The following is an 18,360-nucleotide window of genomic DNA, read 5'->3' on the forward strand; positions in this document are numbered from 1 at the left end:
GCCAGAAGTAGTTTCTGCTTTTTTAAGACTCGCAATCAATTTTTCGAACGTAGCCAATCCTGCAATGTACTTTAGTTCGATGTTGTCGCGAGCTTCCATTTTATCTGGAATAGATTGCTCTAACGAGCTTTGTACATTGTCATAGGTCCTGTAGCATTGTTTTAACATGTCACGTCTGGTTTCTAGTAGAACGACGTCGTTCTGGAAAGCATTGATGGTATCAATAATGTGCGTGATCCTGTTGCCCGAGTGATTCCGCTGAATAATGAGTTTGTTCACGTCCGGTGGGAGCACCTCCACTGCTTGTTTGTCGGAAGATTCCGAATCAACTTCTGCTTCTGGTTGATCATAGGGAACCTGCGACTCAATTTCGACACACCGAGTGCTGGTTTGATCCTCGTTATTAGACATGACTGTAAATCGTTGAGGTAAAGATTAGATTGTTTCGAAGAAACGCATATTTTCTCCGGTTCTGTTCTGTTTGCCGAATGATTGAAAATTTACACGTGAGTGGACAGACCGGTCGTAGGTTGCTAGGCAACAGCTACGCTTGCTATGATACTCTTAGGAATTTATGCTTCGTTCAGTTTTCGGGCCAATTCATTCAGATGAATTCCCTCTGGCATGTTTCGTTATCCATTTCGTTCTGAATTAGCCTACCCAATGTGAGGCCATTTAACGCCATTTTGAAGAAGCTTCATGTTTTCTGCTTGCTTCTGAGGAGCAAAGAAAATTCATTCCAGGTTGTCTCTACAACAGCCACATCAACGCCATATTGTGAGAACGTGATTTTACGTTTCGAAGCATTTAGGTTTATGCCGACCCAGTATCGACTCTTGCCAATTCATATTTAAAGATATTTAGACCCAATGTCAAAATGTCCACATTTTGTGACGCTTGATCCAATATCAACTTTATAACATTATTCGACCCAATATCGAATCGGTGAGTGCTTCATAATCCTTTAATCCTATATTAACACTAAACATACCGACACTTTGTATATACCTATTCATACCGCGAGCGGTCAAATGACGGCAAACACCGTTTTCGCTAAAACTCCCTTGTTTCTCAACCGATTTCCACCAAATTTAAAGTTTTGAAAAGCTTATAATTCGACTCAAATATGTTTCTCAGACAATTTTCAGCTACAATCAACAACTTTAAAGTTATTCACAGTACAAGAAAAATTTTATGAAAAAACATGCTTCAGGACAAAGGTTGTAAATCAGTTATTAAGTGCTCGAAAAAAATTTCACTTAGTGCCTGAGAAAGCTGAAGTTAGAAGCTATATGTTGGACATATGGAAATTTTTTTTAAAAATTTTCTAAGATCATGGCCACAATAAATGTAAAAAAGTTGTGTAAAACCCGTACTTTTCAATCAATCAACTGCCAAAGCTGTTCCTGTTACAGTAGAAAATTTTGAAAAAGTGAATTGAAAAGAAGACGTAATTTGTCACATTTTGGCATCTTTAGATTTTTAAAATACTAAATATATAATTTTTGACGGCTTTTCAAAGGTAGTTGTTTTGCGAACTTTTTATGAATCTGGATTTTTTGAGACAATCCCTACACCCAAATTCAGCTTTGCACTGGATTTTGAGTACGTTAACGTATAGTTTAGGCAATAAAACTATATGCAAAAGAAAGCAAATTTCATGCCGGTTCTGGTGATGTAACTGCATTGGCGGTGCACAGCTTTACAAAAATATAATAAATATATTTCTGAAAGTAAAACTAGAAAATTTGAGCGAATGCTCGTTTGTTTTTTCGTTTCTTTTCATCCGTCTTCGTGTGCAAAATAGCTTTGAGATATTACCACCCACTGCGCCCGTCTGCCAAGCAAGAATTTGTGCTGAGTTCTCAAAATTCAGAAACTAGTTCACTGTTTTATTTATCATATTTTTGCCAAGCATTGCACCGCCAATGCAGTTACACCACTAGAACCGGTATGAAATAAGCTTTCTTTTGCATATAGTTTTATTGCCTAAACTATTCGTTAACGTACTCAAAATCCAGTGCAAAGCTGAGCTTAGGTGTAGGAATTGTCTTAGAAAATCCAAATTGATAAAAAGTTCGAAAAACAGCTACCTTTGAAAAGTCGTCATAAATTATGTACTTCGTATTTCAAAAAATCTAAAGATGCCAAAATGTGACAAATTACGTCTACTTTTCAATTCACTTTTTCAAAATTTTCTACTGTAACAGGAACAGCTTTGGCGGTTGATTGATTGAAAAGTACGGGTTTTACACATCTTTTTTTACATTTTTTGTGGCCATGATCTTAGAAAATTATCAAAATTTTTTCCATATGTGCAACATATAGCTTCTAACTTCAGCTTTCTCAGGCACTAAGTGAAATTTTTTTCGAGCACTTAATAACTGATTTACAACCTTTATCCAGAAGCATGTTTTTTCATAAAATTTTTCTTGTACTGTAAATAACTTTAAAATTATTGATTGTAGCTGAAAATTGTCTAAGAAACATATTTGAGTCGAATTATAAGCTTTTCAAAACTTTAAATTTGGTAGTAATCGGTTGAGAAACAAGGGAGTTTTAGCGAAAACGGTGTTTGCCGTCATTTGACCGCTCGCGGTATGAATAGGTATACCACATACGTTATTGGAAAACCGTAACACTTAAAAAAAATTTAAAAACGCAAAAATACTTGCATTTCAAAAACAAAAATAGTCCTGTTGTTAAATTTGCGAAAAAACAATTATATAAGGCGTAATCATCGTTTAAAGTTCAAAAACCGTCATTTGACCGCTTCCGGTACGTTTAGTGTTAAAGGCCATCATAATTATTGACCCAATGTCAGTATCATTTAATTTGCAATCCAATTTTGCAATTTCTTGTTGAATTTTCAATCATTCACCTACAACCTTAAAAAAAAAAGAATATATAATAATTACCCTATATTTGTATCCGGCTCGAATAGACCACTTAATATGTTCACTCTTTTATGTTGTACGTCCGAACTGAACACTGGTTGTAGACGAAGTGAACTTAGAGAACGGACCGGATGTAGAACTGACCAGTCAGTGATGCCATCATGGAGAAAAGTTAACTGTATGCTACGTTGTTAGGGTTACTATATTATGTAATGAATATAAATCTTAACAATTTTTATAACTTCAAAAAATTCTTACTATTAATGTCATATTTGTCATTTTTACCATTTTTGCCATTTTTATCATTTTTGTAATTTTTTTTATTTTTGTAATTTTTGTCATATTTTTTTCAATTTTGTCATTCTCGTTAATTTTGTCATTTTCTTAATTTTCGCCACTTTTTGTCATTTTTGTCATATTTGTCATGTTTGTCATTTTTGTCAATTTTGTCATTTTTGTCATTTCTGTCATTTTTGTCATTTTTGTCATTTCTGTCATTTCTGTCATTTCTGTCATTTTTGTCATTTTTGTCATTTTTGTCATTTTTGTTATTTTTGTCATTTTTGTCATTTTTGTCATTTTTGTCATTTTTGCCATTTTTGTCATTTTTGTCATTTTTGTCATTTTTGTCATTTTTGTCATTTTTGTCATTTTTGTCATTTTTGTCATTTTTGTCATTTTTGTCATTTTTGTCATTTTTGTCATTTTTGTCATTTTTGTCATTTTTGTCATTTTTGTCATTTTTGTCATTTTTGTCATTTTTGTCATTTTTGTCATTTTTGTCATTTTTGTCATTTTTGTCATTTTGGTCATTTTTGTCATTTTTGTCATTTTTGTCATTTTTGTCATTTTTGTCATTTTTGTCATTTTTGTCATTTTTGTCATTTTTGTCATTTTTGTCATTTTTGTCATTTTTGTCATTTTTGTCATTTTTGTCATTTTTGTCATTTTTGTCATTTTTGTCATTTTTGTCATTTTTGTCATTTTTGTCATTTTTGTCATTTTTGTCATTTTTGTCATTTTTGTCATTTTTGTCATTTTTGTCATTTTTGTCATTTTTGTCATTTTTGTCATTTTTGTCATTTTTGTCATTTTTGTCATTTTTGTCATTTTTGTCGTTTTTGTCATTTTTGTCATTTTTGTCATTTTTGTCATTTTTGTCATTTTTGTCATTTTTGTCATTTTTGTCATTTTTGTCATTTTTGTCATTTTTGTCATTTTTGTCATTTTTATCATTTTTATCATTTTTGTCATTTTTGTCATTTTTGTCATTTTTGTCATTTTTGTCATTTTTGTCATTTTTGTCATTTTTGTCATTTTTGTCATTTTTGTCATTTTTGTCATTTTTGTCATTTTTGTCATTTTTGTCATTTTTGTCATTTTTGTCATTTTTGTCATTTTTGTCATTTTTGTCATTTTTGTCATTTTTGTCATTTTTGTCATTTTTGTCATTTTTGTCATTTTTGTCATTTTTGTCATTTTTGTCATTTTTGTCATTTTTGTCATTTTTGTCATTTTTGTCATTTTTGTCATTTTTGTCATTTTTGTCATTTTTGTCATTTTTGTCATTTTTGTCATTTTTGTCATTTTTGTCATTTTTGTCATTTTTGTCATTTTTGTCATTTTTGTCATTTTTGTCATTTTTGTCATTTTTGTCATATTTATTATTACTTTTTTTTTCATTTTTTTCATTTTTGTCATATTTCTCATTTATGTCATTTTGGTCATTTTTGTCATTTTGATTATTTTGTCATTTTTGTAATTTTTGTGATTTTTGTGATTTTTGTCATTTTTGTCATTTTTGTCATTTTTGTCATTTTTGTCATTTTTGTCATTTTTGTCATTTTTGTCATTTTTGTCATTTTTGTCATTTTTGTCATTTTTGTCATTTTTGTCATTTTTGTCATTTTTGTCATTTTTGTCATTTTTGTCATTTTTGTCATTTTTGTCATTTTTGTCATTTTTGTCAATTTTGTAAATTTTGTCATTTTTGTCATTTTTGTCAGTTTTGTCATATTTATTATTATTTTTTTTTTTTTCATTTTTGTCATATTTCTCATTTATGTCATTTTGGTCATTTTGGTCAGTTTTGTCATTTTTGTTATTTTGGTCATTTTTGTCATTTTGATTATTTTGTCATTTTTGTAATTTCTGTAATTTTTGTAATTTTTGTCATTTTTGTTATTTTTGTAATTTTTGTAATTTCTGTCATTTTTGTCATTTTTGTCATTTTTGTCGTTTTTGTCATTTTTGTCATTTTTGTCATTTTTGTCATTTTTGTCATTTTTGTCATCTTTGTCATTTTTGTCATTTTTGTCATTTTTGTCATTTTTGTCATTTTTGTCACTTTTGTCATTTTTGTCATTTTTGTCATTTTTGTCATTTTTGTCATTTTTTGTCATTTTTTGTCATTTTTGTCATTTTTGTCATTTTTGTCATTTTTGTAATTTTTGTAATTTTTGTAATTTTTGTAATTTTTGTAATTTTTGTCATTTTTGTCATTTTTGTCATTTTTGTCATTTTTGTCATTTTTGTCATTTAGATTATTTTTTTCATTTTTGTTATTTTTTGTCATTTTGGTAATTTTTGTAATTTTTAATTATTGTCATTTTTGTCATTTTTGTCATTTTTGCCTTTTTTTTGTCATTTTTATCATTTTTGTCATTTTTGTCATTTTTGTCATTTTTGTCATTTTTGTCATTTTTGTCATTTTTGTCATATTTGTCATATTTGTCATGTTTGTCATTTTTGTCAATTTTGTCATTTTTGTCATTTTTGTCATTTTTGTCATTTTTGTCATTTTTGTCATTTTTGTCATTTTTGTCATTTTTGTCATTTTTGTCATTTTTGTCATTTTTGTCATTTTTGTCATTTTTGTCATTTTTGTCATTTTTGTCATTTTTGTCATTTTTGTCATTTTTGTCATTTTTGTCATTTTTGTCATTTTTGTCATTTTTGTCATTTTTGTCATTTTTGTCATTTTTGTCATTTTTGTCATTTTTGTCATTTTTGTCATTTTTGTCATTTTTGTCATTTTTGTCATTTTTGTCATTTTTGTCATTTTTGTCATTTTTGTCATTTTTGTCATTTTTGACATTTTTGTCATTTTTGTCATTTTTGTCATTTTTGTCATTTTTGTCATTTTTGTCATTTTTGTCATTTTTGTCATTTTTGTCATTTTTGTCATTTTTGTCATTTTTGTCATTTTTGTCATTTTTGTCATTTTTGTCATTTTTGTCATTTTTGTCATTTTTGTCATTTTTATCATTTTTGTCATTTTTGTCATTTTTGTCATTTTTGTCATTTTTGTCATTTTTGTCATTTTTGTCATTTTTGTCATTTTTGTCATTTTTGTCATTTTTGTCATTTTTGTCATTTTTGTCATTTTTGTCATTTTTGTCATTTTTGTCATTTTTGTCATTTTTGTCATTTTTGTCATTTTTGTCATTTTTGTCATTTTTGTCATTTTTGTCATTTTTGTCATTTTTGTCATTTTTGTCATTTTTGTCATTTTTGTCATTTTTGTCATTTTTGTCATTTTTGTCATTTTTGTCATATTTATTATTACTTTTTTTTTCATTTTTTTCATTTTTGTCATATTTCTCATTTATGTCATTTTGGTCATTTTTGTCATTTTGATTATTTTGTCATTTTTGTAATTTTTGTGATTTTTGTCATTTTTGTCATTTTTGTCATTTTTGTCATTTTTGTCATTTTTGTCATTTTTGTCATTTTTGTCATTTTTGTCATTTTTGTCAATTTTGTAAATTTTGTTATTTTTGTCATTTTTGTCATTTTTGTTATCTTTGACATTTTTGTCATTTTTGTCAGTTTTGTCATATTTATTATTATTTTTTTTTTCATTTTTGTCATATTTCTCATTTTGGTCATTTTGGTCAGTTTTGTCATTTTTGTTATTTTGGTCATTTTTGTCATTTTGATTATTTTGTAATTTCTGTAATTTTTGTAATTTTTGTCATTTTTGTTATTTTTGTTATTTTTGTAATTTTTGTAATTTCTGTCATTTTTGTCATTTTTGTCATTTTTGTCGTTTTTGTCATTTTTGTCATTTTTGTCATTTTTGTCACTTTTGCCATTTTTGTCATTTTTGCCATTTTTGTCATTTTTGTCATTTTTGTCATTTTTGTCATTCTTGTCATTCTTGTCATTTTTGTCATTTTTGTCATTTTTGTCATTTTTGTCATTTTTGTCATTTTTGTCATTTTTGTCATTTTTGTCATTTTTGTCATTTTTTGTCATTTTTGTCATTTTTGTCATTTTTTGTCATTTTGGTCATTTTTGTCATTTTTGTCATTTTTGTAATTTTTGTCATTTTTGTCATTTTTGTCATTTAGATTATTTTTTTCATTTTTGTTATTTTTTGTCATTTTGGTAATTTTTGTAATTTTTGTCATTTTTGTCATTTTTGTCATTTTTGCCTTTTTTTTGTCATTTTTATCATTTTTGTCATTTTTGTCATTTTTGTCATTTTTGTCATTTTTGTCATTTTTGTCATTTTTGTCATTTTTGTCATTTTTGTCATTTTTGTCATTTTTGTCATTTTTGTCATTTTTGTCATTTTTGTCATTTTTGTCATTTTTGTCATTTTTGTCATTTTTGTCATTTTTGTCATTTTTGTCATTTTTGTCATTTTTGTCATTTTTGTCATTTTTGTCATTTTTGTCATTTTTGTCATTTTTGTCATTTTGGTCATTTTGGTCATTTTTGTCATTTTGGTCATTTTGGTCATTTTGGTCATTTTTGTCATTTTTGTCATTTTTGTCATTTTGATTATTTTTTTATTTTTGTCATTTTTGTCATTTTGGTAATTTTTGTAATTTTCAATTTTTGTCATTTTTGTCATTTTTGCCTTTTTTTGTCATTTTTATCATTTTTGTCATTTTTGTCATTTTTGTCCTTTTGTGTCATTTTTGTCATTTTTGTCATTTTTGTCATTTTTGTCATTTTTGTCATTTTTGTCATTTTTGTCTCATTTTGTCTCATTTTTGTCATTTTTGTGGTTGGTTGAGTTGAAAATTTGAGAACAAATAATGAAATTCTAGTTAAAACTGGTTCGCTTTGTTGTTTTTCGAGGAAATTTACAAACAGGAGTTCTATAACAACCAAAATTAAAAATATACCTGACCTGATAAAAATTACCCGACCCATCAACATTGTGACACATGTTGCCAAAGCATCGATAATCCTTGCACTTGTGAGGATAATCGGTAGCTAATTAATTCCGGTACCATTAATGTGTGTTTATTCATTCTTTTTTATTGATTCATTCAGAAATTACCCCGTCTCGTTTGTGGAAAGGTGGAGTAGAGTGAGGTCGGCCATTGATCAACACTTCAATAATCAACAAGCGGATTACCGTCCAGATCAGGTGATTGAGCCAATGAAAGCGCCGCAGCACGCGTGGGAAAAAGTAGGTCTCGTCGATGGAAATCATTCTCAGAACAGAACAGGCCAGCAGAGCTTAGTGAATGATGTGATTGATATTTACCTCCCGAAGGCGAGATATTGACGCCCGGACAAAGATCCCACCCAAGCGATTGATGGATATTTTTGCACCGTAAAATTGATTACAAATAGTCAATGAAATTGCTTTGTTCTGATAAAAAAAAATCGTGCATAAGGCTATTTTGAAAAGAAAACTTAAAAAACAAATTGCCACCATCTAGCGAGGCACGAAAAATTATCCAACAAAAAGGGGAGCCTATAAATCAAAATCATTTCTACAGAAACGAGCCTTCTCGTCGTTGTCGCTAACAATTCAGCGCCTGATAAATATTGAATCCCATGCAATGATAACAGATTTTTATTTGATCAATTGTAGGAAAACTCTGCGTTCGGTTCTGTTGCTGATTGAATGACAGATATTATCACCGTTTTTCAATTCTAGAAACGTTGAGTAAAAAAAAATTGAAAAAAATGGATGTTTGTCAATCTGTTCCCGATAGACTTAGAAACTGATTGGCGTGAAACTTGACGGGTGAGGATATTGAAGGCCAGGAAAGGTTCCTATTATGGTTTGAGACCCTTCCCCTTCATAGGAAGGAGAGGGGGGGGCTATTAAACAAAAGACGAATATACTTAGGGACGAATGCTTCCTGTGGAGTTGAAGAAGACGAATATTTGCATAACTCGAGAACCGATCAAGTAAATGATACCAAATTTGGGAAGGGAGGATATTTGGATACTAGAAATTTTTCTATAATTATTTGAGACTTCTCCCTCCTTCCTATAGGGAAATGAGAAGGGGAGAGTGGGATCTTCCATAGTATTTTTCGTATAACTGGAGGAAAAATCGAGAAAATAGAAACAAATTTGGCATGGGAGGGTATCAGGTCTCCAAAAATGTTTCTATAATTCTTTAGTAACCTATCTCCTTCCAAAAAGAAAAAGGGAAGGAGCTCCTCCTCAATTTTTACATACAATAAAACTATTAAAACAAATGGAAAAAAATTGGCATCGGAGAGTATTTGAATACAAGAAATAGTTCTAGATTATTTGACACCATCATTTTTCCATTGGGAACATAGGAAGAGAGAAGAGGGGCTTCCATACAAATTTTATTCCATAACTCAAGAACTATTCGAGAAAATGGAAGAAAATTTGACATGAAAGCGTATGTGAGTGCGCAAAAGTGCCTGTGGGGAGCGAGTAACCTAAGCGGAGATCGGGTACCCAACCCCGGTGGATGCTTTGGTCGCATGCAGACTGAGAAGGTGGCCGCACGCGTCTGTTCCCCAGGTCAGGGGCGGCGTGCAACAACAACCGAGCGTCTGTTCTCCAGGTCAGGGGCGGCTCAAACAGCGTCTGTCTTGCAGCAAGCGGCTGAATTTATGAAATGCGGCTCCCGCCAGCTAAGTCCAAGATGGCAGCCCCATCGCGGGATAGGGACTTTAGGCTAACAACCTACTCCTCCTGATACCTTATATTGTTACAGAAACTGAGAGAAGAAATAACCGAATTGGAACTTTGGCAACGACTTTTAGCATGAAAACACGGACTAGAATTGGAACTTGGAATGTTTTGACCCTTGCCCAGCCAGGAAAGCTAGCTCAACTTGCTAGAGAAGTTAGCCGCCTCAAGCTAGAGATATTGGGACTGAGCGAAGTCCGTTGGCCTAACGCTGGAGAACACAAGACACAGTCCGGGCGAGTACTGCTTTACTCTGGCATACGAGGAGAACATGCTACTCGGGAACGAGGAGTTGGTTTCCTGTTAAGCCCGCAGGCCCATGCGGCCCTCATAAGATGGGAACCGACAAACGAAAGAATAATCGTAGCCAGATTCAGAACACGGGTTAGAAACCTTACAATGGTCCAGTGTTATGCGCCTACTGACGTTGCCGATTTGCAGGAGAAAGAGCAGTTTTACAGTCAATTGAACAGCGTGGTTGAGAGAATTCCGAAGGGTGACATTCAAATCCACTTAGGCGACTTCAACGCAAAGATTGGCTCCGATAATCAGGACTTTGAGCGCATCATGGGGCGCCATGGTCTAGGACAGATGAGCGAAAACGGAGAGCTGTTTGTAGAATTTTGTGGCAACAACAACATGGTGATCGGTGGATCGCTCTTCCCCCATCGACCAGCACATAAGGTCACTTGGGTATCCCGAGATGGCCGAACAGAAAATCAAATTGACCACATCTGCATCAGCCGAAAATGGAGAAGGAGCCTCCTTGATGTCCGCAACAAACGAAGCGCAGACATTGCATCTGACCATCACCTCGTCCTTGGCGAGATACGACTGAGAGTTGCGCGTGTCCAACGGCGCGAGGAGAAAGTCGGGTGTCGATACGACGTCCGCCGGTTGGAGAATCCAGAGGTGAAAAGGGCATACGTTGAACAGCTAGAATCCCGAGCCTCGGAGCTGCCGACAGACGGAACAGTCGAAGAACAGTGGTGTGGAATCAAGAATGCCTTTATCACGACGAGCCATGGTATTCTCGGTAAAGTTTGTGGAAGACGAAGTGAATGGATGTCGGATGAAACCTGGAGGATGATCGATGATCGGAGAAAGGCGAAAGTCGGAATTGAGCAGGCATGTACCGGGTCAGCCAAAGCAGCCGCCCGCTTACGATATGCGGAGCTAGAAAAGGCAGTTAAACGAGTTTGTAGACGAGACAAGAGAGCCTGGACAAACTCCCTAGCCGAAGAGGGGGAAAGAGCCGCCGCCAATGGAGATATCCGATTACTTGACATTTCTCGCCGCCTCAGTGGTGCAAGGACTAATGCAAGAATGCCGCTGAAAGACCGAGCAGGTCAGCTGCTGACAGATCGAACAGATCAGCTCAAGCGTTGGACTGAGCATTTTGATCAACTTTTCCGAGTTACAAATAGCAATGGCCAACTATGGGAAATAAAAACTGTTCCGTAGTACGTTGTATGCGAACGAACTCGACTGTAAATACATTTATTATTAAATGGTGATAATGTAAACAATCTTTTATGAACTTACAAATAAGTTTCGCCGTTTACCCTAAGCTCTAGCTCTGGCAACCCTAAACCGTCGGATATCACCGGCTATTTGAAGCTAATGGACGAAAATCATATTTATCATCGGGTACAAAACAAGTATTCTTGCGTACTTACGCTTTTTCTTTCCTACCGCTCTAATTGAGCTCAACCCGGTACACCTAACCGGAACAATCGAACGGTCACTCAAACTATCAAAGGAAATACAATATTTTAGTGGCAAATTGCGCAGTAAGGAATTTCTATCACCTAACCTCTTCCGACTCACAAACCCGCGAGCACTCAAATCACGCGCAACTAGCAAAATAGATTCCACCTACTATAACAAAATACATTAAAGAATGATCGGAACAACGAGTAATCAATACATACGGTTTTCTCAAAAAAACTATTCACTAAAAACTAACTAACTGCCAGGTCAGGAAAAAACGTGTCGCAGTTTCGATCAATTTTCTAACAATGACAATTCTTTTTCGGCGCCAACGCGTTGACGTTTGTCCGATCTCCGTACCAAGGTTGCCAGTTCTACTAACACCCCAACCCGTAACGTCGTAGTCAATCGACTTTACTCTCCTCCTGCACGTCCAACAGAGCAACCTTTACCGCTGGTCTTTGAAGAGTAGATCCGTCGCAAGTCTCCACGTCGACCTTGTGAACTTGTTCGTCTCGTCCTGGATAAGTCCTCACCACCTTACCTCGGAGCCATCCGTTGCGCACGGACTCGTCTACGATGACCACTAGATCGCCGACCTTCAGCGGCCGCGTTTCCGCGAACCATTTCGTCCTGCAGGCTATAGTAGGTAGGTAAGCTTGCACCCAGCGCTTCCAAAACTGGTTTGTTAAGTGTTGAATAACCTTCCAGTTTGGTCGAAGAGGTGTAACATCGTCGATTGGTACCCTTGGTGGTTTGCTGTCCTCGCCGGAACTTAGCCAAAGGAAATGATTTGGAGTCAGCACTTCTTCGTTGGGATCCTCCAGCGGCACGAACGTCAGCGGATGGGAGTTGACTATCAATTCTGCTTCCGAGAGCAATGTTCGCAGTCCTTCATCGTCTAGCCTTTGATGGTGCGAGAGAGTCTTGAACGCCTCCTTCACGGACCGGACTTTCCTCTCCCAAACCCCGCCCATATGGGGGGCAGAAGGGGGGTTGAAGTGCCATTGTGTATGGCTGTTGGTAAAGTAGCTCGCTAACTCCTTATTGATTGCATTAGTTTCTTCTTCCAACTCTCGGGCTGCCCCGCGGAAGTTCGTCCCATTGTCGCTGAATATCTCTTGAGGAGGACCATGCTTAGCGACAAACCGCCGAATTGCCATCCTGCAGGATTCTGCCGATAAAGAATGCACCACTTCTAGGTGCAACGCCCTCACCGAGAGGCAGGTGAAAAGCGCGACCCACCTTTTTTCGTCGCTACGTCCTCGTTTGACCAGCAGGGGTCCGAAGTAGTCCAGCCCTGTGAAGGTGAACGGTCGTACATAGGGTTTAACCCTGGGCTGGGGGAGTGGGGCCATTTTTGGAGCCTGTGGTCTAGCCAGATAAACACGACACCACATGCAGCTTTTAATCGCCTTCTTCACACTGGCTCTCATCCGGGGGATGTAGTAACGTTGCTTGAGCTCGTTCAGTACAGTCTCGGTATTGGCATGGCCGTACTTTTGGTGAAATCGCAGGATCAAAAGAGTGGTGACATGATGATCTCTTGGTATTATCACAGGATTTCGAAAGTCGAACGAATAATAAGCCGCTTGAGGGTCGATTCTGCTCGCCATCCGGAGAACACCGGACTCATCGATCACCGGTGATAGCTTCGCTAGGACACTTCCCTTGCCGATACGCTTCCACTGCTTCGATGAAAGCTCAGAACTGCTTCTAAGCGCTTGAATTTCTTCCGCAAACACCTGTCGCTGCACAGCCCGCCAAATGGCTGCTTCCGCCGACACATAATCATCACGATTCAGATCACCACAGGATTCACTAGATTCCACCGGTTCCCGTTTGAAGCGCTTGAAGCGGTGCACGAAATGATACATATAAGCAACTCGGTTGAGTAGCCCATCCCACCGCGAGAAACTTTCCATGTTGACTACAAAATCATCGTCAGACTGACGATGAACGTTTACCGACCGTAATTCGTCTTTGGGTGACTCCAAGCAGGGTTTTTGTTTCGGCCATTCTTCTGTTGGTCGGTACAAGAATTCGGGTCCTTTGTACCACAAACCATCTGGATCGAAGTTGGGACCATTACCCCATTTGGTTCCTTGGTCGGCTATGTTGTCACGGGAAGGAACCCACTGCCAGTCTTCCACCGAAGTATTCGTCAAAATTTCTGCTATTCTAAAACCGACAAATTGGCGATATTTTCGTGGATCCGCACGGAGCCAGGCCATAACAGTCGAAGAATCGGTCCACAGGAACTTTTCGGTAATTTGCAGTGAGTGACTTTCTTCTACAGACTTCAGCAACCGAGAACCAATCACTGCAGCGCCCAGCTCGTTTCGAGGTATGGATTGTGGTCTTAAAGGTGTAACTTTGGCCTTAGCTGCCACCAGAGCGCAGCGGGGAGTATCTCCGTCAACGATTCTAAAATAGGCCGCAGCACAGTAGGCCAGCTCACTGGCGTCCACGAACACATGCAGCTGAAGTGAATTGTAGCTGCCGGTAGTGTAGTTGGGGAAATAACAACGTGGCACTCTTACATTTTCCAACTTCGGTGTCAGTTTGATCCAGCGCTGCCACATATCAAAGTCGTCGTCGCAGATAGGATCATCCCACAGAATTCCCGAACGCCAGATGGACTGGATGAGAATTTTCCCGTGTATGGTGTAGCAGGCCACAATTCCGAGCGGGTCAAAAAGGCTCATGACCACCTGCAACACTTGCCGCTTTGTTGGTCGCGTTTCCCCAGACAGCAACGGGAGTAGATCTGTTCGGAAATCCGCCGAAAATACAAACACATCTTCACTCGGTACCCACATCATACCGAGGACTCTTTCGGTTTTTGTCGTCTTCTCGATGGCAAAGCTCTTCATCTCATCTCCAGTAGTCACCCCAACCCGTTTCAGGAGGTGTTCGGAATTCGACTGCCAACTAGGTATCTCAAAACCAGCCGATCGGTTGACCAAACTCACTTCCAAAGCCAGTTTCGTTGCCTCTTCAATGGTATCACAGCTCGCAAGAAAATCGTCAACATATGTGTTGTCAACAATTGCTTCAGCAGCTTCCGGATAACGATCTTTATGTTCCTGGGCGTTTCCATTCTTAGCAAACTGTGCTGAACACGGGGAGCACGTTGCCCCGAACGTTGCGACGTCCATGTACACGTCGAGCGCAGCTTCTGAATTCTCCTGATACAAATATCGTTGTGCGTTTCTATCTGCCGAACGAATAATCAACTGGAACAAAAGCTGGGAGCTCAGAAAGATTCCTCCATACGTAGCCGCAGCATCCCAGAATACACGCACCTTTGTTAACTTGCTCGGATCGCACTGCGCTGATTGGCAGGTGCCAAATCTTTCCGTCGTCACTGTTGCGGAGCTCGTCTGACGTTGCTTTGTGAACGTACCCCTTGTGTAGATAATCGTTGATTTGTTTGTCAATATTAGTTTTCAGTTCGGGATCTTTCAGCAAGCGCCTTTCAAAACAACCGTGTCGACGTACTGCCTTGGTAAAGTTGTTCGGAAAAACCGGCTCATCGCTTTTCCAAAACAATCCATTTTGGAACTTTCCGGATGGTATACGAACTGTCGTCTTTTCGAGTAATCTTCTGGCCCGTCGATCTTCATCGGATTCGGGTGGTATCAATCCGGATATCGCCAGGTTTTCGAATTCAAGATACTGCTGGACCGGTTCATGGAGCTCGCGGCTATTGGAGCTCTCGCAGACATGAAGGAAAGCACTACCTATCGTTTCAGGTGCTCTTCTTCCACCGAATATTGCCCATCCGAGGCGAAATTTAGCAGCAATAGGTTCTCCTCCGGATCTTTCCCTCTTCTTCAAAGCTAAGTTGAGCTGGGCATTGTCGACACCGATAAGAATTCGTGGCACGGCCGTCCGGTAGCTGCTGATGGGAAGTCCACACAGATGGGGGAATTGCTTCGAGAGACTCTCATAATCCAGGCTCTGCTTCGGTAATTCCAAGCTCTCAACGGTTCTTACGTTCGCCAGCTGATGGATGCGATTGTTCGAAGCACCTGAGATACCTATCTCGACCTTACGAGAGTTACTCTCACTTCTCGTGACGTTACTAGTCCACTGCAAGCAAAGCGGAATTCTTTCGCCCACCAAGCCCAGTTCGTCGATAAGTTCGTCTTCGACCAGCGTCAGGTCGGATCCGTCGTCCAGAAAAGCAAATGTGGACACCGACTTCCCGTTCGCGTGAAGAGTCACCGGAAGTATTTTGAAGAATGTGGTGCCTTGCTGGTGTTGATGATGGGCAGTTACCGATACAGAAGATTCCGATCCTTGACTCTTGAGAGTCGTACCACTTCTTGGATGTAACAGTTTATGGTGGGGCTCAGGGCATCCATTGATCCCGCAAGGCTGCTTGTTTCGGCAAGGCCACCTTCCATGCGGCGCCAGACAACGCCTACACATTCCCGTTTCACTGATGAACCTCAGCTTCTCTTCGAGCGGCAACGTTTCGAACTGCTTACAAGTTCGGACTCTGTGCGTTGTACTTTTGCACATCAGGCACGGCTTTAGCTCCGGATTAACTTTCGAAGCCGGTGGTCCAGGCGCTGAGGACACGGAGGCGGAATGTGCGTTCAAATAAACTGGCTTCTCCTTTCTCACAACACCTTTGGTGGCTTTTTCATTCAGACCAACATCCGACGTCAATTTCACCTTGCATGCCGCTGTTCGATAAGCCGACACAAACGCACAGAAATCACCAAGCGACGGTTCAGGAAGAGCTGCTAAGTTCATACCCCATTGTAGCTGCAAGTCGGGTGGAAGCTTAGCGACAAGCTCTGCCAGCAAGAGTGGATTGTCCAAATGGGTGTTCAGTTTCGCTGACTGCATGTACGTCACCATGTTGCGTACCTCTCTGCCGAACGTCACAAGCGTCTCCAATTTCGTCACAGACGGCTGAGCGGTTTTCCGGATCTTGGATAGCAGACAGTATACAATTTGGTCTGGCCTTCCACACTCGGCTCGTAGGATGTCGATAATTTCCGGGATTGCATCCGGCAGCGTTAGAATATTCTGAACCTTTTCGCGAGCGCTACCAATAAGACTCTTCTGTAGCCTAGCGAGGTTCTCGTCGGGTTGTATGCCACACATGGCCGTTGTCGATTCAAATGCACTCAAGAACATGGGCCACTCGAGTGGGTCCCCGGAAAACTTGGGGAGGTCTCTAGAGACAACTTGACGCGCCGCCAGTTGCTGTGGCGTAATCATGCGACCTGTAGCATGAGGAAATCCTTTACCCAAATCTGCTGACACTGTTGGTGGAACTGTAGGCGGGTGCTGCTCGGATGCTTGCCAAGCACACGGCTGTACATTCAAACCAAAGTTCGGATGCCTGACTGGGTTGTTGATAAAGACTCCTCCCTGAGGGTGCGCAAACTGATAATCAGCACCAGATGACGGCATGTCAGGAATATTCGGAAAATACATCGCCCCGTAGGGGTTATTCATCACTGGAAATCCAGGGAACTGCGACGAGCTCGGCGGTGCCAATGTTAGCGGATTCACTGGTACAGGTGGAACTGGATTCTGAGCCACTGGCTGAAAACGTGGATTCGAATCAAGATAATTGCTCCTTGGGCCCGGTGCTATAGCTGGGGGAGGATTTCTTACTGGAATCTCTGCTTGTTTTGGCGCAGTGCTTGGTTGAATCTGTTGACCTGATTGAATAACTGCTTGCATTCTTTGCCGCTCCTCTCGCTGTTGGATGGCGGGATGTGGGTTCGCACTTGGAGCCACTGTCTCGGGTTTCTGCTGGACTGGGGTAGAAGTATGCACGAATCCGCATTGTTGTTCCACCCAACCGGCGATACTTCGATGACTTTTTCCTCCTACGCTACGATCACATCCTTCATTGAGCTCTTCCAAAGCTATTTCTGCTTCTAGCTGCTGCTTTCTAGCAAGAAACTCGCGATCCCGTTCCGCTTTTTGATCCTCCAAATCCTTTTGCTCTTTCAGGTGCCTTAAACGAAGATGAGCAATAGCATTGACTGAGACGACTGATCCGGCATTCGAATTAGACGAGGATTGAAGTCTTCCGAAATTTGGATCGTCCTGTCTCCCTCTTATTGGACCGGTGGTATTATCATGACGTTCAGCGGCGCGAGCTGAAGCAAACGTTGTGTGTGCTTCGGGCGAGTTTATGTTGCCGGTTTGAGTCGAATTAACTGCGTTGTGACTAGCTACGCATCTGCAGCAGAGCCAGCTTCGATCGGCTATGGTAGCCGTAACACCGGCGCATCCATAATGTTGCCATTGCGAACACTCGTCACAAGCGACCATGCTCTGCGCTGAATCCGGGCGGCGACATGTCACGCAGTTGAACAGCTCTCCGGTAGGGCCTTCCATCATCGGTTCCAGGTTTAGGTTGCTCGTTGCAGCTTTATTTTCGAGATTTATGGGAAATAAAAACTGTTCCGTAGTACGTTGTATGCGAACGAACTCGACTGTAAATACATTTATTATTAAATGGTGATAATGTAAACAATCTTTTATGAACTTACAAATAAGTTTCGCCGTTTACCCTAAGCTCTAGCTCTGGCAACCCTAAACCGTCGGATATCACCGGCTATTTGAAGCCAATGGACGAAAATCATATTTATCATCGGGTACAAAACAAGTATTCTTGCGTACTTACGCTTTTTCTTTCCTACCGCTCTAATTGAGCTCAACCCGGTACACCTAACCGGAACAATCGAACGGTCACTCAAACTATCAAAGGAAATACAATATTTTAGTGGCAAATTGCGCAGTAAGGAATTTCTATCACCTAACCTCTTCCGACTCA

At 38.7% G+C, this 18,360-nt stretch overlaps 2 protein-coding genes across 2 annotated transcripts; both read right to left on the reverse strand.

The window, feature by feature from the left end:
• Nucleotides 1–12,080: 12,080 nt before the first annotated feature.
• LOC129760159 (uncharacterized) lies at nt 12,081–14,701 on the reverse strand. Its single transcript, XM_055757748.1, has 2 exons — nt 12,347–14,701; nt 12,081–12,299 (listed from the first exon to the last, which is right to left on the reverse strand). Exons 1-2 carry the CDS (start codon nt 14,699–14,701, stop codon nt 12,081–12,083), a joined length of 2,574 nt encoding a protein of 857 aa, XP_055613723.1.
• On the reverse strand, nt 14,625–18,145 carry LOC129760160 (uncharacterized). The gene is made up of 2 exons (XM_055757749.1): nt 17,187–18,145; nt 14,625–17,114 (listed from the first exon to the last, which is right to left on the reverse strand). Exons 1-2 carry the CDS (start codon nt 17,922–17,924, stop codon nt 14,757–14,759), a joined length of 3,096 nt encoding a protein of 1,031 aa, XP_055613724.1. The 5' UTR covers nt 17,925–18,145; the 3' UTR covers nt 14,625–14,756.
• Between the last annotated feature and the right edge of the window lie 215 nt (nt 18,146–18,360).

This window comes from Uranotaenia lowii, unplaced genomic scaffold (genome assembly GCF_029784155.1).
Source record: "Uranotaenia lowii strain MFRU-FL unplaced genomic scaffold, ASM2978415v1 HiC_scaffold_477, whole genome shotgun sequence".
Classification (NCBI taxonomy): Eukaryota; Metazoa; Arthropoda; class Insecta; order Diptera; family Culicidae; genus Uranotaenia; species Uranotaenia lowii.